This window comes from Cottoperca gobio, unplaced genomic scaffold (genome assembly GCF_900634415.1).
Source record: "Cottoperca gobio unplaced genomic scaffold, fCotGob3.1 fCotGob3_277arrow_ctg1, whole genome shotgun sequence".
NCBI classification, from domain to species: Eukaryota; Metazoa; Chordata; class Actinopteri; order Perciformes; family Bovichtidae; genus Cottoperca; species Cottoperca gobio.
Genome location: NW_021166890.1, coordinates 62,359 through 82,500, shown reverse-complemented (window position 1 = coordinate 82,500; position 20,142 = coordinate 62,359). Strand labels below are relative to the sequence as shown.

The 20,142-nt window shown below is 46.5% G+C and overlaps 2 protein-coding genes across 3 annotated transcripts in view; one reads left to right on the top strand and one right to left on the bottom strand.

The window, feature by feature from the left end:
* The window catches only part of LOC115005203 (60S ribosomal protein L18a), a 3,679-nt gene extending 3,313 nt beyond the window's left edge, over positions 1 to 366 (bottom strand). The window contains exon 1 of the mRNA XM_029426983.1: positions 243 to 366. Within this exon, the coding sequence (XP_029282843.1) occupies positions 243 to 260 (18 nt within the window). The 5' untranslated portion in view covers positions 261 to 366. The remainder of the gene's footprint in view (positions 1 to 242) is intronic.
* Positions 367 to 2,549: 2,183 nt separating this feature from the next.
* On the top strand, positions 2,550 to 20,005 carry xpot (exportin, tRNA (nuclear export receptor for tRNAs)). Of its 2 annotated transcripts, none has more exons than XM_029426981.1 (25): positions 2,550 to 2,706; positions 4,678 to 4,831; positions 6,873 to 6,955; positions 7,032 to 7,088; positions 7,173 to 7,242; positions 7,841 to 8,059; positions 8,136 to 8,320; positions 8,574 to 8,742; positions 9,306 to 9,542; positions 9,899 to 9,937; positions 10,022 to 10,084; positions 10,164 to 10,288; positions 10,670 to 10,814; positions 11,151 to 11,270; positions 11,347 to 11,441; positions 11,641 to 11,710; positions 11,800 to 12,038; positions 12,226 to 12,511; positions 14,792 to 14,978; positions 15,306 to 15,422; positions 15,495 to 15,610; positions 15,697 to 15,744; positions 15,840 to 15,911; positions 18,083 to 18,139; positions 18,212 to 20,005. In XM_029426981.1, the coding sequence occupies exons 2-25, from the start codon at positions 4,745 to 4,747 to the stop codon at positions 18,236 to 18,238; spliced, it is 2,913 nt and encodes a 970-aa protein (XP_029282841.1). In that variant the 5' UTR covers positions 2,550 to 2,706; positions 4,678 to 4,744; the 3' UTR covers positions 18,239 to 20,005. The 2 variants fall into 2 exon arrangements, with proteins under 2 accessions (XP_029282841.1, XP_029282840.1); XM_029426980.1 differs by having other exon boundaries at positions 14,789 to 14,978.
* The last annotated feature ends 137 nt before the right edge of the window (positions 20,006 to 20,142 follow it).

The following is a 20,142-nucleotide window of genomic DNA, read 5'->3' as shown; positions in this document are numbered from 1 at the left end:
GAGATTTCCTAAAAGTCTTAAACGGAATCACATTTCAAGCCAACGTCGTCCACATGGTACACTGACGCCATGTTGAAGACGCAAAATGCATTGGGACGAAAAACACCCAAAATGTTAGTTATTTTTTTACTTTTTGTGAATGTTAATACATAAATCGGACAAATATAACGTTATAAAGCGACATCGGTTGATGTAGTCCGTGTGTTGTAGGCAGATATTGGTAAATTAAGGGTTTTACGTACTGTGCCGGACGCCTTCATGGTGTCTGTCGCTCACTGCCGCGGTAAAAGAGGAAGCAGCAGGGCGGAGACTGCCGACGTCAAATGGACGGGGTGGCGGGAGGAGGAGGGACATCCGGGGACTACGATAACCCGTCCTGAAGATGGTTTCATATTCGATATTATATTTTTTATTATATTATTATATAATAAAATAAAAAGCTGAATCCCACTTATGCATCTGTGTCTCTACAATGTTTTTAATTTATTTCATTTATGGTAACAAAAAAATCTCTTGTATGAAAAGTGCTCTATAAATTAAATAATAATATTAATAATAATGATATTTTTTATTTATTATAATAATTATTATTATTAATATTATTATTTCAAACAGCTTTATATATTTTTACTCACTGTTTTACTACATATATGTGTATGTATTTATTGCGCATATACATGTACAACACAAGTGAAAACCTAGGCTTTGTGTATTTCATAAATCTTTCCTATATGAAAGCCATTTAAGTCATTAAAAGCTTTAGCACAATAGAAGAATATTATTTATAAAAAAAGCCCAAGCCCTGAAAAAAATGTTTTGTATGTATATGATCCTATTGGTCTAATGCATAGTTATGTAAGTCATGATGTTTGTACATGAAAATAAATAAAAAATAATATATCCATCCATCCATCATCTACCGCTTATCCGGGGTCGGGTCGCGGGGGCAGCAGCTCCAGTAAGGAACCCCAATCTTCCCTTCTCCGGGCCACATCCTCCAGCTCCGACTGGGGGATCCTGAGGCGTTCCCAGGCCAGTGAGGAGATATAATCTCTCCACCGAGTCCTGGGTCTTCCCCGGGGTCTCCTCCCAGCTGGACGTGCCTGGAACACCTCCCTAGGGAGGCGCCCAGGTGGCTCCTTACTAGATGAACCACCTCAACTGGCTCCTTTCAACGTAAAGGAGCAGCGGCTCTACTCCGAGTCTCTCACGGATGGCTGAGCTTCTCACCCTATCTCTAAGGGAGACGCCACCCGTCTGAGAAAACCCATTTCGGCCGATTGTACCCGTGATCTCGTTCTTTCGGTCATGACCCAGCCTTCATGACCATAGGTGAGGGTAGGAACGAAGATCGACCGGTATATTGAGAGCTTTGCCTTCTGGCTCAGCTCTCTTTTCGTCACAACGGTGCGGTAAAGTGACTGTAATACCGCCCCCGCTGCTCCGATTCTCCGGCCAATCTCTCGCTCCATTGTCCCTTCACTCGCGAACAAGACCCCGAGGTACTTGAACTCCTTCACTTGGGGTAATGGCTCATTCCCTACCCGGAGTAGGCAATCCACCGGTTTCCTGCTGAGAGCCATGGCCTCAGATTTTGAGGTGCTGATCCTCATCCCAACCGCTGCACACTCGGCTGCGAACCGATCCAGTGACTGTTGAAGGTCACAGACCGATGATGCCATAAGGACCACATCATCTGCAAAGAGCAGCGATGAGATCCTCAGGTCACCGAACTGCAACCCCTCTCCTCCACGACTACGCCTCGATATCCTGTCCATGAAAATCATGAACAGGATTGGTGATAAAGCGCAGCCCTGGCGGAGGCCAACATTCATGGGAAACGAGTCCGACTTACTGCCGAGTATCCGGACACAACTCTCGCTTTGGGCGTACAGGGATTGGATGGCCCTCAAAAGTGACCCCCTCACCCCATACTCCCGCAGCACCTCCCACAGTATCACCCAGGGGAACCCGGTCATACGCCTTCTCCAGATCCACAAAACACATGTAGACTGGTTGGGCGTACTCCCAGACCCCCTCCAGGATCCTTGCGAGAGTGAAGAGTTGGTCTGTTGTTCCACGACCAGGACGGAATCCGCATTGTTCCTCTTCAATCAGAGGTTCGACTACCGGCCGAACCCTCCTTTCCAGCACCTTGGAGTAGACTTTACCAGGGAGGCTGAGAAGTGTGATACCCCTGTAGTTGGCACACACTCTCTGGTCCCCCTTTTTAAAAATAATATATATATATATTTTATTTTATTTTATTTAAAATAACAAGAATATATATATATATATATTATTTATTTTATTTATTTTTTGTATTGTAATTGTATTTGTATATATAATTTCTGAAATATTCCTTTAATTTTCCAACTTCAGTCTTTTGAACATTAACAGCTAACATTAGCTAACACATAGCAAAGATTTATCACCATGAATAAAGTAATAAATAACATAAATACTACATAAATATCACATATGATATACAAATCTAGAAAAATAAACATTATATTTAATATTTATATTTTCATGCCGACGCTCTCTTCCTGTGTGACCCGGATGTTAACGGAGTGGACACGCCGCACCGCTGCTCCTGTCGCGTGAGTCCGACCGACATGCCACCGATTTCTGGATGATTCTCTGAGGCTCCACGATGAGTTGACGGGGGGAGAAAAAACAGTGATGAATTAAGTTTTGCTTAAGGTAGGTTTTCCACAATGTGTCGTTTGTTTTCATTGTGTTTAGCTTGAAAGAAACGGTTAACGTCAGCGGAGTTCGTCATCGTGAGTTACTGTTACCGGAGCGTGATAAACAAGAATAAAAAACACATTTAAACTGCATTAATTTACCCCAAACTGTCAACGTGAGTGTTATTAAAAGCACTTTGTTGATGACTGAGGTTTTACTGTTTGTTAAAGTGTCAGGGTTAACGAGTTTAGAAGCTAGCGGGCTAACGCTAGCTTCAGTTAGCAGCAGTCAGCTATTTCGTATGTAAGTGAAGTTGTTAGCATGTTAGCATGTTAGCACTGCGGTGGTAACTTTTTGAGGAGTGGTCCGACCACCACCCAGGTCGTGGTTATCTCTATTTAACCCCTGAAAGGTTCAGTGTGTGTGTTTGATTTGTGTTGCTGACACGACCCGGAGGCTCAACGTGTTGACGCTGTGTTGCATCATGAAGAGGAGCTGTCAGATATAAATACCGTTAGTGTTCAATAACAGGCTCCAGCTTCCATTTGGTTTATTAGGATCCCCATTAGCTGTACACACTATTGTAAACATGACAGTACACAATCACAAAAACATCCAAAACCACAATAACAACATTTGGCCTAGTTTTACTTTGTAAAACCCGAAGGCTTCTACAGAAATATAAAATTAAAGATGACTCATTGTAGTTGCTCAATAAATCAATGTAGCACATGTTGTATTAGACCCTCTGGAGAACACTACATACAATTAAAAATAACCTTAAAAAGCACAATAAGAAACCATGGTTTAAAAAAGATTATAAAACCGTGTCCTTTGGTTCTATTATAAATGTGACATTTAAAGATATGTTTAATCAGAACTCACTATATTACATCACATTATACTACATTACATTACAGTTCATTTAGCTGACGCTTTTGTCCAAAGTGACAAAAAGTGCAAACAATCCTGGAGACACAACTCCGAACAGCAAGAATCTTGTAAGAACAATATCTTCAAACACAATCGTATCAGTGAACACTGTCTTCAAATATCCAGTTTGAAGTGCAACATAAGTGCAACATACAGAAACAATAGAATACAAATTCAACTATTAGCTATAAACAAGCCAAACAAAGAACAGTAATTTAGTTTCTTCATGGGTCGAGGTGCAGTGGAAACAGGTGAGTGTTCAGTCTGCAGGTGTGAAGACTGTCTGCTGTCCTCACATCACTGGGGAGGTCGTTCCACCATGTTGGAGCAGGATAGCAAACAGGAGGTTTGTTTGAGGGTCTCTGGGTCCCACTCGTAGTGAGGGAGCAGCGAGCCGATTGGTCGACGCAGAGTGAAGTGAACGTGCTGGGGTGTCTGGTTCGACCGTGGCCTGGATGTAGGAAGGGGCTGATCCATTCACAGCACGGTGGACCAGCACCAGAGTATAATTATATGGAGAAATGTGTTTTTTATTCTTCACTAACACCAGAAAAGCCACATTTTTATACATTACATTTCATTTTAAATTATTTTGTTTTCCTGAAGGATGTTCAGCAATATGTGAATACCTTTTACTTCGACTAACAAAACACTTAACATCTGTGTGTTTTATAATATTTTGTCCAGCATGATTTACTCCTGAATGCTTTATACATATATTTGCTTTAAATCAATATAATGCTGGTTAAAGTAAACATCAGGCGTCAGCGCTGCTTCGTCATTTCTGAGGTATTTCTGGCGTCTACACAAACCACACTTTGGAAGAATTCAAGTCCTTTACTGCAGTAAAAGTACTAATACACACTGCAAAATACTCATATAAGTAAAAGTTCTTTCAAGACCTCACTTCAGTAAATACAGTTAAAGTATAAACTAGTGATTGTTTACATCTAAAATCTTTAAATAGATTATTGTCATGCACACCTGTGTTCTCATGATGTATAGAACAGCGGTGTTGCTGTAGATCAAAGCTCTCGTTACGTTTCTTCTCAGATGAGAGAAATCTGGCGCCCTGCAGCAGAGTGGAGTGAACCAGCCTCGGAGGAAAGCTAACCCACGAATGGCCTGCCAGTCTGTCGCTGCTGTCATGGACGAGCAGGCCCTGCTGGGGCTCAACCCCAACGCCGACGCCCGCTACAGGCAGAGGGTAGGACGCTGTCTACTCTACACCGTCTACTCTACACCGTCTACAATACACTGTCTACTCTACACCGTCTACACTACACTGTCTACTCTACACCGTCTACTCTACACAGTCTACAATACACTGTCTACACTACACCGTCTACACTACACCGTCTACTCTACACCGTCTACAATACACTGTCTACTCTACACTGTCTACTCTACACCGTCTACACTACACGTCTACTCTACACCGTCTACTCTACACCGTCTACTCTACACCGTCTACATACACCGGCTACTCTACACCGTCTACAGTACACCGTCTACTCTACACCGTCTACGCTACACCGTCTACTCTACACCGTCTACTCTACACCGTCTACACTACACCGTCTACTCTACATCGTCTACACTACACCGTCTACTCTACACCGTCTACACTACACGTCTACTCTACACCGTCTACAGTACACCGTCTACTCTACACCGTCTACAGTACACCGTCTACACTACACCGTCTACTCTACACCGTCTACAGTACACCGTCTACTCTACACCGTCTACACTACACCGTCTACTCTACACCGTCTACTCTACACCGTCTACAGTACACAGTCTACTCTACACCGTCTACACTACACCGTCTACTCTACATCGTCTACACTACACCGTCTACTCTACACCGTCTACACTACACCGTCTACTCTACACCGTCTACACTACACCGTCTACACTACACCGTCTACACTACACCGTCTACTCTACACCGTCTACACTACACCGTCTACTCTACACCGTCTACACTACACCGGCTACTTTCTACTCTACACCGTCTACGCTACGCCGTCTACTCTACACCGTCTACAGTACATCGTCTACGCTACACCGTCTACGCTACACCGTCTACACTACACCGTCTACTCTACACGTCTACTCTACACCGTCTACACTACACCGTCTACACTACACCGTCTACAATACACTGTCTAGTCTACACCGTCTACACTACACCGTCTACTCTACACCGTCTACAATACACCGTCTACACTACACGTCTACTCTACACCGTCTACAATACACCGTCTACACTACACCGTCTACTCTACACCGTCTACTCTACACCGTCTACACTACACCGTCTACAACTACACCGTCTACACTACACCGTCTACTCTACACCGTCTACACTACACCGTCTACACTACACCGTCTACACTACACCGTCTACTCTACACCGTCTACACTACACCGTCTACACTACACCGTCTACTCTACACCGTCTACACTACACCGTCTACTCTACACTGTCTACACTACACCGTCTACACTACACCATCTACACTACGCCGTCTACTCTACACCATCTACACTACACCGTCTACACTACACCGTCTACTCTACACCGTCTACACTACACCGTCTACTCTACACTGTCTACACTACACCGTCTACACTACACCGTCTACACTACACCGTCTACTCTACACCGTCTACACTACACCGTCTACTCTACACTGTCTACACTACACCATCTACACTACACCGTCTACTCTACACCGTCTACACTACACCGTCTACACTACACCGTCTACACTACACTTTTAAAGACATTTGTGCAGGAAACATTTCTCTATTATCTGTTGATCAACTAATTGATTAGTCGCCTAATCGTTTTAGCATCTGGAGTTTTAGATCGCTAATAGATTTAGAAAGTCTGGAAACATTGACGTCTCCTCACATGACCTTTGTTGTAATGGCCAGAAGGCTGTTAAAGGGATAGTTTGGACGTTTTTTACAACTTCGTTTTCTGAGGTCAAATGTTTTCTTTCAGTGCAGACAGATGTTTCAGGATGTAACAGCTTCAGTTCGTGAAGAAGTCCAAGCTGCTCACTTTGCTATGAATTAGATTTTGAGCCTTAGTTGATGTATGTTTTTGAGGGAGAGAAAGATTTCTCTGCTCACTTCTCAAATCCTCTCTGGTTGTTTTTTTGCCGTTATTAGAAAGCAGTTCTGTAGTGATGGTTTCCCAAAGTGTAATATTGATGCATGTGTGTGTTCAGGCCATGGCATACTTTGAGCAGCTGAAAGAGTCCCAGGACGCCTGGGAGGTTTGTGCAGAGGCGCTCGCTAAAGGGATTTACAAGTGAGTGTCCCACAGGTTGAGTCACTTCATCCTCTGATAGCTGCTGCTGTGTTAAAACATCTGTGTTTTCTTTCAGTGATGACCATGTGAAGTTCTTCTGCTTCCAAGTGTTGGAGCATCAGATCAGGTTCAGGTGAGGAGGAGGAGGAGGCTCTGGTTCTTCATCCTGTTCACAAACGTTGGTTTTTATCTCACGTGTTTCCTGTTTGTGTTGCAGACACGCTGGTCTGAGCGCTGTACAGCAGCTGCTCATCCGAGAGACTCTGATGAAGTGGCTGCAGTGTCAGGTACGAGCGGGGAACCCTGGAGCTCCGTCACAACGACTTCATTAAACTGCTGCTGTGAAAACACAACGTTGATCCATGAATCATAATGAAATAAAAAGTCACAAATCTGCGAAATACAACAAATCGATGAGCTTCATAAGAACAAAAGCTGCAGATTTGAGAAGAGACTTCTTTAACGTAAAGTACTCGTGTAAAGACTTTGTTTGTTAAGCTCCGCCCTCCTGTCGTGTGAAGTCTGGCCAACTGTTTCACTGGTTTTAAAATATTAAAGCATTTTTCTTTTTAGTTAATTTAGAAGTTTGGAAGATTTTTGAAATTGTTCAATAAATCAATAACATTATGGAAGTGCGTCTTCGCCGACCACGAACCAAAACGACACGTAAACAAGACGACAAGTCGGAGAGGTGAATCCATCGTCTACTTCTTATCCGGGGTCGGGTCGCGGGAGGAAATACTTAATGAAATACGTTTCACGTTAAGTTAAAATCAGAAACCGTTTTGAGATGATCAAAGCTGCAGAACTTAACGATGTTATAAATATATAAAACCAGAGACAATAAAGAAGTCTGAATGAGTTTTTGTTCCCGTCTCGCTGCAGCTGATGAACGCTCAGCCTGAGAAGCCCTTCATCAGGAACAAGGCGGCGCAGGTGTTCGCCCTCACCTTCGTCATGGAGTATCTGAGTCTGTGGCCCAAGTTCTTCTTCGATATCCTGTCCCTGGTGGGTCTGAACCCTCACGGCGTGGACATCTACCTGAGGACGCTCATGGCCATTGACGCTGAGGTGGTGGACCGGGACATCCTGCACCTGCCCGACGTAAGATCTTTGATCACTTGAATCTTTGTCTCTTGAGTCGAGAGCCTTTGGTGAATGTGTTGAATCTTTCCCTCAGGAGACGCGGAGAAACACTTTGATCAAAGACGGCATGCGTGAGCAGTGCATCCCCATCCTGGTGGAGTCCTGGTTCCAGATCCTGCAGGCCTACCAGCAGTCCCACCCAGAGCTCACCTGTCAGTGTCTGGAGGTGGTGGGGGCCTTCGTGTCCTGGATCGACCTCAACCTCATCGCCAACGACCGGTCAGTCGCATCAACACAGCTCCCAAAGTTTCATAAAGAAAGAGCTGTGTGTTGTGTGTTGTGTGTTGTGAGTTGTGTGTTGTGAGTTGTGTGTTCAGTCACTCTGAAGTGTGTGTTGTGTGTTATGAGTTGTGTGTTGTGAGTTGTGTGTTCAGTCACTCTGAAGTGTGTTTGTGTGTTCAGTCACGCTGAAGTGTGTGTTGTGTGTTATGAGTTGTGTGTTGAGTCACTCTGAAGTGTGTTTGTGCTTCAGCTTCGTGAACCTGCTGCTGAGTCAGATGTCGGTGGAGGAGCTGCGTGAGGAGGCGTGCGACTGCCTGTTTGAGATCATCAACAAAGGGATGGACCCCGTGGATAAAACCAAGCTGGTGGAGTCTCTGTGCCGAGTGCTGCAGTCTGCCGGCTTCTTCAACGTGGAGCAGGTTCGACTCTCTTTACTTCTCACAACACGACCAGAAGAACAAACCAGAAGTTTATATGATGACGATATAATATAATATTATATATATATATATATATATATATATATATATATATATATATATAAAGTATTATTTATATTGTTTGCAGTATTTACAGGTTCATCTATTTATTTACTTGTTTACTAAGTCGTTGCGATGTCGTGATGTTGCGATGCCGCGATGTCGTGATGTTGCGATGCCGTGATGTCGCGATGTTGCGATGCCGTGATGTTGCGATGTCGCGATGTTGCGATGCCGTGATGTTGCGATGCCGTGATGTTGCGATGCCGTGATGTTGCGATGCCGTGATGTCGTGATGTTGCGATGTCGGGATGTCGTGATGTTGCGATGTCGGGATGTCGTGATGTCGGACTCGTTAGATGAAGAATTCTTTCTTTTGTTTCTGTCTCTGCAGAGTTCAGCTGTTTGTGTTGTTTTGTGCAGATGTGAGAGATAAGTCTCAGGTTTATATTCACATGTATCCTGTGTGTGTCCCCCCCCCCCTCCTCTTCCTGTCCCGTCAGGAGGAGGACGTGGACTTCCTGGCCAAGTTCTCTCGTCTGGTGAACGGGATGGGTCAGAGTCTGGTGATCAGCTGGACCAAACTGGCCAAGAGCGGCAACGTGAAGGACGCGGCGGACACGCTGCAGGCCGTGGAGACCAAAGTGCCGCTTCTTCTGCAGCTGCTGGTGCACGAGGACGACGACATCTCGGCCAACATCGTCGGCTTCTGCTACGAATACCTGCACGTCCTCAAACAGGTGAAGCTCCACCTGCAGAGTCCTGCTGTCAGCTGATCCTGGAGGTGTGAGGAGCAATCAGCTGGTGCAGGACATTATATATATCAGCATGTTTTCAGATCAACAAGATGATGATGATGATGATGATGATGATGATAAAAGATTAAAATAAGATGTTTGATTGACAGAAAAGTTATTGATGAGTTATTGGTGGTTTCCGGTGTGTATGTTGTTGGACGTTCTGGAGCTTCGGATATCGTTAAGGAGAATCTTTGAGTCGTCTGATAGACGAAGCGTTGGATCGCTTTGTGTTTGACGTTCGTTCTGAGTGGAACTTTAAGTCGTTGTTGTTTTCTGAACGTGTTCTGTGTGTGCAGCTCCCTCAGCTGACGGACCAGCAGAAAACAAACGTCGAGGTGAGTTTCTGAAGATAAACGACGCTGCTGAATGTTTCATCTTCTGTTTGAGGTTTAAAAGAAAGAATCCTCTCGTCCCCGCAGGCGATCATGCTGGCTGTGATGAAGAAACTGACGTACGACGACGAGTATAACTTTGAGAACGAGGTGAGCGAGTTTAACTCCGCTGTCGTCTGGTTTTGATGTGAGAGCACGAAATGATGGTGTGCTTGTGTCGCTCCGTCAGGGCGAAGACGAGGCCATGTTTGTGGAGTACAGGAAGCAGCTGAAGATGCTGCTGGACCGCCTGGCTCAGGTTTCTCCAGAGCTGCTGCTGGAGGCCGTACGACGAGTCTTCACCAACACCATGCAGTAAGAGCCGCTTAGACGACAGCCGAGAGCGGCGTGAGAAATAATATGAGATCTGAATCCTTATTCTGAAGCAAGCAGAACGGACTCGTGTGATGTGCAGATATTCTGCAGCTTTTAGGAGCGTGCTTCAGTTCAGAGGTCACGAGTCTCTGACTGCGGGTACTGTGTGGGACTCTGTTCTCGTGCAGACAGAAAGAAACGCTTCAACAGAGTTCTGCAGAACGGTGACGACGAGGCAGGAAATGTAGTCATGTAGCAGGCGTGACTGTAAAACCTTTGCATGGGGGGGTGTATATATATATATACATGTATACGTTAAGGAATAACGATGTAAACTACAGGAGCCCCAACAGCTCAGCACTTTATTCATTGGTTTTGCAGGAACTGGCAGACGACTCAGTTCATGGAGGTGGAGGTGGCCGTCAGGCTGCTGTACATGCTGGGGGAGGCTCTGCCGGCCTCTCACGGCGCTCACTTCTCCGGAGACACGGCGAAGACGAGCGCCCTGCAGGACATGATGAGGACGGTGAGTCTCATGACTCCACGTGTTTGTGTCTGCTGCACAGGGCTGTGGGGAAGGTCGTCAGAGTCCTGAAGTCTTAGCGTCCAAAGATCTTCAGTTTATTCTCTACATCGAGTTTCTATCGAATAAAGACGTGAACACAAACTGCACATTTTACATACAAAGTTCTTTTTATTTGTTTGAGGTTTTGTAGAGAAACATGTTTTTATATTTCTGAATATCTAAAATGGTTTTGTGTATAAAATGTGAGAAGACGTGAACGTCCGGCTGCTCAGTCTGAAGTCTGAATGTTCAAACAGACGATCTGCATGAACATGTTTCTGTAAATGTCCCTCTCAGCTGGTGTCCTGCGGCGTGAGCAGCTACCAGCACAGCTCCGTGTCTCTGGAGTTCTTCGAGACGGTCGGACGATACGATAAGTTCTTCCTGGTGGAGCCGCAGCACATCCCCACCGTCCTGGTGAGCAGCAAACATCCACAGGAAGTGAAGCGTCGCTCAGTGCTGTGAACTAAACTGGTGTTGTGTTCACTGTCAGATGGCGTTTCTGGACAACAGAGGGCTGAGACACAACAGCCCGAAGGTCCGCAGCAGAGTGGCGTACCTCTTCTCCAGGTTCATCAAGACTCTGCAGTGAGTCTGATCCATCAAACCACAGAAGAAGAAAAGATCTCATGAAAGCAAATCCATGCAAAAAGATTTATTGTGATATCTTTAGAAAGTGTGTGTGTGTGTGTGTGTGTGTGTGTGTGTGTGTGTGTGTGTGGACGGTGTGTGTGTGGACGGTGTGTGTGTGTGTGTGTGTTGACGGTGTGTGTGTGTGTGTTGACAGTAAACACATGAACGCCTTCATCGAGGACATCCTGAGCAGGATCCAGGACCTGCTGGAGCTCGCTCCTCCTGTAAGTCTCATCATGTAAAGAGCTCCGCAGCACTATGTTCCCGTGTGGCGACGCCTCCATCAGTGACGCCGTTTCCCCCGTCTCTCCAGGACAACGGCTTCCTAGCGCTGCTGACCAGCGACGACCAGCTGTTCATGTTCGAGGCGGCGGGCGTGCTGATCGTGAACGGGGAGAGTCCGGTGGAGAGGAAGCAGGCGCTGATGAGGAGCCTGCTGCTGCCGCTGATGGACACCTTCCGCCTGCTGCTCGCCAAACTGGCGCAGGAGACGGAGGAGGAGGGGCAGGCCGCGCTCGCGGACTGTCTGAGCCACGCCGTCGGCTTCGCCAGGTGAGCGCGCTTTAGATGTCAGTTGCAAAGATCTGTATTTATCTTGAACTTCACACGAACATGTTTTCTGGAGTGTGTTTATATTTGCTGTTGTCCTTTAGAAACAGCTGTTTCCTGTCGTTAGTCTCACTCACTAGTTTCCTGAACTCAGAGGCTGAACTGCGTTAAACTCGCCGTGTGTTTGCAGCCGCACCAGCAAGGCGTTCAGCAACAAGCAGACGGTGAAGCAGTGCGGCTGCACCGAGGTGTACAGAGACTGTCTGCAGACCTTCCTGCCCGCTCTGAGCTGCCCCGTCCAGCGGGGGGCGCTGCGCAGCTCCGTGCGCTCCTTCCTGCACCGCATGATCATCTGCATGGAGGAGGAGGTGCTGCCCTTCATCCCCTCCGCCTCCGAGCACATGCTGAAGGACTGCGAGGCCAAAGACCTGCAGGAGTTCATCCCGCTCATCAGCCAGATCACCGCCAAGTTCAAGGTAGAGCACGTTCATATATATATATATGTACAGTATATCTCAAAAGTGAGTACACCCTTTAGATTTTTGCAAATATTCTGTTATATCCTTTCAGGGGATAACATTATCCTACTGAAACTTTGATATAACTTAAAGTAGTCAGTGTGCTGCTTGAATAACAGTATAGATTTATTGTCCTTTGAAAATTACTCAGTACACAGCTGTTAATGTCTAAACAGCTGGCAACAAAAGTGAGTACACCCCATAGTGAACATGTCTAAATTGTGCCCAAAGTGTCAATATTTTGTGTGACCACCATTGTTATCTAGCACTGCTTTAACCCTCCTGGGCATGGAATTCACCAGAGCTGCACAGGTTGCTTCTGGAATCTTCTTCCACTCCTCCACGACGACATCACGGAGCGCACGGATGTTGGACACCTTGCACTCCTCCACCTTCCTCTTGAGGATGCCCCACATGTGCTCAATTGGGTTTAGGTCTGGAGACATACTTGGCCAGTCCATCACCTTAACCTTCAGCTTCTTCAGCAAGGCCGTTGTCATCTTGGAGGTGTGTTTAGGGTCATTATCATGTTGGAAAACTGCCCTACGGCCCAGTTTCCGAAGAGAGGGGATCATGCTCTGCTGCAGGATGTCACAGTATATATTGGAATTCATGTGTCCCTCAATGAAATGCAGCTCCCCAGTGCCGGCAGCACTCATGCGGCCCCAGACCATGATGCTGCCACCACCATGCTTGACTGTAGGCAAAACACATTTGTCTTGGTACTCCTCACCAGGGTGCCGCCACACACGCCGGACACCATCTGACCCAAACAGGTTTATTTTGGTCTCATCAGACCACAGGACATGGTTCCAGTAACTCATGTTCTTGGATTCATTGTCTTCAGCAAACTGTTTGCGGGCTTTCTTATGCATCGGTTTCAGAAGGGGCTTCTGTCTGGGGCGACGGCCATACAAACCGATTTGATGCAGTGTGCGGCGTATGGTCTGGGCACTGACAGGCTGACATCCCACTTCTGCAACCTCTGCAGCAATGCTGGAAGCACTCGCACGTCTATTTTTGGAAACCAACCTCTGGATATGACGCTGAGCACGTGGACTCAACTTCTTTGGTCGACCCTGGCGAGGCCTGTTCCGAGTGGAACCTGTCCTGGAAAACCGCTGTATGATCTTAGCCACTGTGCTGCAACTCATTTTCATGGTGTTGGCAATCTTCTTATAGCCAAGGCCATCTTTGTGAAGCGCAATAATCCTTTTTTTCAGCCGCTCAGAGAGTTCCTTGCCATGAGGTGCCATGTTGTCCAGCATTCAGAGAGAATTGTGCCCAAAACACCAAATTTAACAGCCCTGCTTATCATTTACACCTGAATCCTTGTAACACTAACGAGTCACATGACACCAGGGCGGGAAAACAACATCATTGGGCACAATTAGGACATGTTCACTATGGGGTGTACTCACTTTTGTTGCCAGCTGTTTAGACATTAACAGCTGTGTACTGAGTAATTTTCAAAGGGACAATAAATCTATACTGTTATTCAGCAGCACACTGACTACTTTAAGTTATATCAAAGTTTCAGTAGGATAATGTTATCCCCTGAAAGGATATAACAGAATATTTGCAAAAATCTAAAGGGGTGTACTCACTTTTGAGATATCTGTATATATTATATATATGTGTGTGTGTATTTGTGTGTAATATATTATATATATGGGATATATATATATATAATCCTTATATATATAATAATTCTATCTATATCTAATCTCTATCTCATCTGATCTCATATCTCTTCTCTTTCTCTTTACCTTTCTTTCTCTCTCTCTTCTCTATCTCTTTACCTATTCTACTTTCTCTCTTCTCTTCTTATCTCTCTCTTCTCTCTCTCTCTCTCTCTCTCTCTCTCATCTCTCTCTCTTCTCTCTCTCTCTCTCTCTCTCTCTCTCTCTCTCCTCTCCCCTCTCTGTCTCTCTCTTCATCTCCCTCTCCTTCCCTCTCTCTCTCTCTCTCTCTCTCTCTCTTCCCCTCTCTCTCTCTCCTCTCTCCTCTCTCTCTCCTCTCTCCCTCTCTCTCTCTCTCTATCCTCTCTCCCTCTCTCTCTTCTCTCTCTCTCTCTCCCTCTCTCTCTCCCCTCTCTCTCTCTCTCTTCCCCTCTCTTCTCTCTCCTCCTTCTCTCTTTCTCTCTCCTCTCCCTCTCTCTTCCCCTCTCTCTCTTCCCCTCTCTCTCTCTCTCTCTTTTATGAGATTTTGAAGACGCTTTGTGTCCCGGTGCAGCAGCAGGTGTCTCCCTTCCTGCAGCAGGTCTTCATGCCGCTGGTGCTCGCCATCTTCGAGGTGTTGGCGCGGCCAGCGGAGGAGAACGACCAGGCGGCCGCTCTGGAGAAGCAGATGCTGAGGAGGAGCTACTTCACCTTCATCCAGACCGTCACAGGAAGTGGGATGAATGAGGTGATGGCCAATCAGGGTGAGAAGCTAAAGCCACAGTGAAGGATCCACAAACTTACTTTATAAGTTTGGAATTATTACTTGAAGACCTCCCGTAACTTTACCTTCATAAAGTCAGAGAATATTCAAGTTTATTCCCGTAAAGTTGTATGTATCTCTTGTAATGTAAATGTATCTCTTTTAATCCCAGAGAGTATCTGGGTTCCTCATACATTTCTAATTTAATCCTCTTTTTATTTTTACAACACATCCTTCGTGTTTCTCTCCTTCCAAATATAATTATGGTGTTTTGTAAATGGAGTCTGGCTCTGCAGTCTGTGAAGGTTGAATGTTGTTTGTTGTTCAGGGGCAGAAAACATCGAGCGAGTCGTGTTCACCATCATCCAGGGAGCCGTGGACTTCCCCGACCCCATCGCTCAGAAGACCTGCTTCATCATCCTCTCCAAGCTGGTGGAGCTGTGGGGTGAGAAGAGACGTCCGACTTCACCACCACCTGCTTCAGAGTCTTTGTCTTTAATGTTGTCGTCTTCTGCAGGAGGTAAAGACGGCATGGTGGGCTTCCCCGACTTCATCTACAAACACATCGTCCCCGCGTGTTTCCTGGCTCCTCTCAAGCCGACCTTTGACCTCTCCGATGCTCAGACGGTCCTGGTGAGCTTCTGCACCAGGGTCCAGCCCACAAACGGCAGATTTAAGCACGTTACCACAGAATTCAGCAGCTCTGCTTTGTGTTTCAGACACTGTCCGAGTGTGCGCTCACGCTGAAGATGATTCATCTCAAAAGGGTAACGGCACCTTTTAGAAAGCTGTAACGTGAAGGTGAAAGACTCCTGGGGGAGTTTCTTCTTCACGGCTTCACTTTCTCCTGTTTTTGTTTCAGGGGCCGGAGTTCATCCAGTTCCTGCAGCAGGAGTATCTGCCGTCGCTGCAGGTGTCTCCGGAGATCTCACAGGTCAGACGTTGTTTCTCTGCACACGCACAGACGTCCTCAAACTGTCCTCCTGCTGTCCTCAAACTGTCCTCAAACTGTCCTCCTGCTGTCCTCAAACTGTCCTCCTGCTGTCCTCAAACTGTCCTCCTGCTGTCCTCCTGCTGTCCTCCTGCTGTCCTCAAACTGTCCTCAAACTGTCCTCCTGCTGTCCTCAAACTGTCCTCCTGCTGTCCTCAAACTGTCCTCCTGCTGTCCTCCTGCTGTCCTCCTGCTGTCCTCAAACTGTCCTCAAACTGTCCTCAAACTGTCCTCAAACTGTCCTCAAACTGTCCTCCTGCTGTCCTCAAACTGTCCTCAAACTGTCCTCCTGCTGTCCTCAAACTGTCCTCCTGCTGTCCTCAAACTGTCCTCCTGCTGTCCTCCTGCTGTCCGCAACTTCCTCAGCTGTCCTCAAACTGTCCTCCAGCTGTCCTCAAACTGTCCAACTGTCCTCCTGCTGTCCTCAAACTGTCCTCAAACTGTCCTCCTGCTGTCCTCAAACTGTCCTCAAACTGTCCTCACTCTGTCCTCAAACTGTCCTCAAACTGTCCTCAAACTGTCCTCCTGCTGTCCTCAAACTGTCCTCAAACTGTCCTCCTGCTGTCCTCAAACTGTCCTCAAACTGTCCTCCTAGCTGTCCTCAAACTGTCCTCAAACTGTCCTCAATACTGTCCTCAAACTGTCCTCCTGCTGTCCTCAACCTGTCCTCAAACTGTCCTCAAGCTGTCCTCAAATGTCCTCCTGCTGTCCTCAAACTGTCCTCCTGCTCAAACTGTCCTCCTGCTGTCCTCAAACTGTCCTGCTGTCCTCAAACTGTCCTCCTGCGGTCCTCAAACTGTCCTCCTGCTGTCCTCCTGCTGTCCTCCTGCTGTCCTCAAACTGTCCTCCTGCTGTCCTCAAACTGTCCTCAAACTGTCCTCCTGCTGTCCTCAAACTGTCCTCCTGCTGTCCTCAAAACTGTCCTCCTGCTGTCCTCCTGCTGTCCTCAAACTGTCCTCCTGCGTCCTCAAACTGTCCTCCTGCTGTCCTCCTGCTGTCCTCAAACTGTCCTCCTGCTGTCCTCAAACTGTCCTCCTGCTGTCCTCAAACTGTCCTCCTGCTGTCCTCAAACTGTCCTCAAACTGTCCTCCTGCTGTCCTCAACTGTCCTCCTGCTGTCCTCAAACTGTCCTCCTGCTGTCCTCAAACTGTCCTCCTGCTGTCCTCAAACTGTCCTCCTGCTGTCCTCCTGCTGTCCTCAAACTGTCCTCCTGCTGTCCTCAAACTGTCCTCCTGCTGTCCTCCTGCTGTCCTCAACTGTCCTCCTGCTGTCCTCAAACTGTCCTCCTGCTGTCCTCAAACTGTCCTCCTGCTGTCCTCAAACTGTCCTCAACTGTCCTCCTGCTGTCCTCAAACTGTCCTCCTGCTGTCCTCAAAACTGTCCTCCTGCTGTCCTCCTGCTGTCCTCCTGCTGTCCTCAAACTGTCCTCCTGCTGTCCTCAACTGTCCTCAAACTGTCCTCAAACTGTCCTCCTGCTGTCCTCCTGCTGTCCTCCTGCTGTCCTCAAACTGTCCTCCTGCTGTCCTCAAACTGTCCTCAAACTGTCCTCAAACTGTCCTCCTGCTGTCCTCCTGCTGTCCTCAAACTGTCCTCCTGCTGTCCTCCTGCCTGTCCTCCTGCTGTCCTCCTGCTGTCCTCCTGCTGTCCTCAAACTGTCCTCAAACTGTCCTCAAACTGTCCTCCTGCTGTCCTCCTGCTGTCCTCAAACTGTCCTCCTGCTGTCCTCAAACTGTCCTCAAACTGTCCTCCTGCTGTCCTCCTGCTGTCCTCCTGCTGTCCTCCTGCTGTCCTCCTGCTGTCCTCAAACTGTCCTCCTGCTGTCCTCCTGCTGTCCTCCTGCTGTCCTCCTGCTGTCCTCCTGCTGTCCTCAAACTGTCCTCCTGCTGTCCTCCTGCTGTCCTCCTGCTGCCCTCAAACTGTCCTCCTGCTGTCCTCCTGCTGTCCTCCTGCTGTCCTCCTGCTGTCCTCAAACTGTCCTCCTGCTGTCCTCAAACTGTCCTCCTGCTGTCCTCAAACTAAACTACTCCTCACAATTAAAACCTTAAATGATGAAAATGTAGTTTTAGTACGTTTGTTATGATTTATAGTTCTTGTTGTTTCTCTTGACGCGACAGGAAGTGTGTCAGGTGCTTCAACAGCCCGACGTCAAAGTCCTGAAAAACTACATTAAGGTACGACGAGTTCACTCTGAACAATAATCAGACTTGTTGTTGTTGAGTTCCTGACGGCTCTTCTCTCCGCAGGCGTTCTTTCAGCGAGCCAAGCTGTAGGAAATAAACTGGAAGTTCATTTTGGACTGAAAAGACACTTCACAGGAAGTGGTCGTACACGCCACTTACTACAAAATAAAGGACCTTAGCATAGGAGCTGCTTTTGCACTTAAAAAGTGAATGCATAACAAAGTGTGGACAGAAGCTCGGGGATGGAGAAACCCTCCAGCGCCGACGAGCCGTCCGCGAGGGCTCAAGGACGAAACCTGGAGGAGTTTTGTGGAGTCGAGCGGAGAGACGCAGATCTGAGGACGCCGCCTGCGGGGAACATCGGTAACAATCCTGAGAACAAGCTACTGGTGTCCAACCCGGCGGATCAGGACCGCCGGAGGTAACGAGAATAACTAAAGAGCCGGGGAGGGTTAGCGTTTAAGTTTCATCTCTGTGGTTATAAAATCTGATTACTGAGAAACTCTTCGTCTGTTTTAGTCTTTAAGATTTAAAACGTAAAGAACATCCTGACAGTACAAAGTCATAGATCCGACCTGCAGACCCCCCCGGCTCATAGTTATGTATTTCTTTACCTACAAAGACCCCCCCCCCGTAGATCTGAGGAGGACGCCGGCTGGAGGTTGGACTCTGGAGGACAAACAGCTGATTGTTGTTTTGTTTGTTGAATGATTTGAAACGTCGCAGCTCGATCGGCTTCGTCCTCCGTGTTTAATCTCAAACATCCGCAGACTTTAAGTTCCTCCATTTGAATCCGATGAACTCGACGCTTTATATTCGTTACCCGACGGAGAAACTCACATTTCAGAACCTCGACAGGGAATTTGTGTTAATTTGAACTTTATGGAATATTTTTAATTTCAGACGGACGTGAACAAAATGTAAATAAGATGTTAAACACTGTGAATAAAGTTCCTGGGTTTGTTTTTTAATCTTCATTCACATCTGCAAATGAAATGTAGAAGATCGTCTCTGAAAACACGAAGGATTACGTTTAGAAATGACGAGAATATTAAATATGAGAAGAAATACATTTAGTTTCCCACGAGTGCAGAGAGCTCCTTGTTTCTGTGTTTGAGTTTATTTATCTGAGTTTCTCATCAGTATTTTCACTTTCTCATGATTTGGATTTAAAAACGAGTTTTATTCTTTATTCTTCCATAACAATAAACTTCACGTAATGTAACGAACTCAGTGAGTTTCCCGTGTGCGGCGGCGGCCGAGCATTTGTGACTTCAGGATCCTCGACGGACGGATCATGCAAACGCTTCTACACACGATGCACTTTGTTCTTCCTGTGACCATCGCTCCGGGTTCAGCTTTGACTTTCTTTATTTTCCCAGAATCCTCAGTTACAAGTGGTCACAGAACAAAGATCGTTTTCTAATGTCAACGAATCCCAAGAATATTTAAAAGTTCCTGAAGCAGCAGCGCGGCGGTGATCAACTTCGTCTCGACGTCGGAGAGTGAAGACGATTCTAAGTTAATGACGGAGGAGCGAAGTGTTCTGAGACTAAAGTCTTAATTCAATAACTAAAGTTTTTTTTGTCATTGATGTAAAATTTAAATCTCAGATGTTTTCAGTGATTTGTTTATTCTTCATTTACGAGAGAAGAAACACAAATGTAATTTCTATAATCTCAGAATGAGTATTTCTTGGTAAATCTGAACCTGACACGCCGCCGCAGAATCCTCAGCGTTAGAACAGATGTTCGTGTTCACCGTCGTCGTCGTTCTCAAAGGATTAAAAGTTGATGAATGTTCAGTTTGTTTGATCTTCAGGTTTATTCAGAACCAATAAAGTGTTTAATCATGAAATATCAAACTTCCTCTTTTTATTGTTCAAACTGTCCATGATGTGAAACGTGTTTCCTGATTCTGATGAGGCGACATCTGAAGTTATAACGACTGTTTAGAAACTTATTTCAGATCCGAATGTTCCTTAAAGTCGTTGA

What these genes read in the sequence shown, in the direction of transcription:
- xpot (XM_029426980.1), top strand. Translation starts at nt 4,745, where the DNA reads ATGGCCTGCCAGTCTGTCGCTGCTGTCATGGACGAGCAGGCCCTGCTG. An exon ending in AGTATAACTTTGAGAACGAG is followed by an intron (nt 10,085 to 10,163) that starts GTGAGCGAGTTT and finishes TCGCTCCGTCAG; the next exon opens with GGCGAAGACGAGGCCATGTT. An exon ending in TCCTGAAAAACTACATTAAG is followed by an intron (nt 18,140 to 18,211) that starts GTACGACGAGTT and finishes TTCTCTCCGCAG; the next exon opens with GCGTTCTTTCAGCGAGCCAA.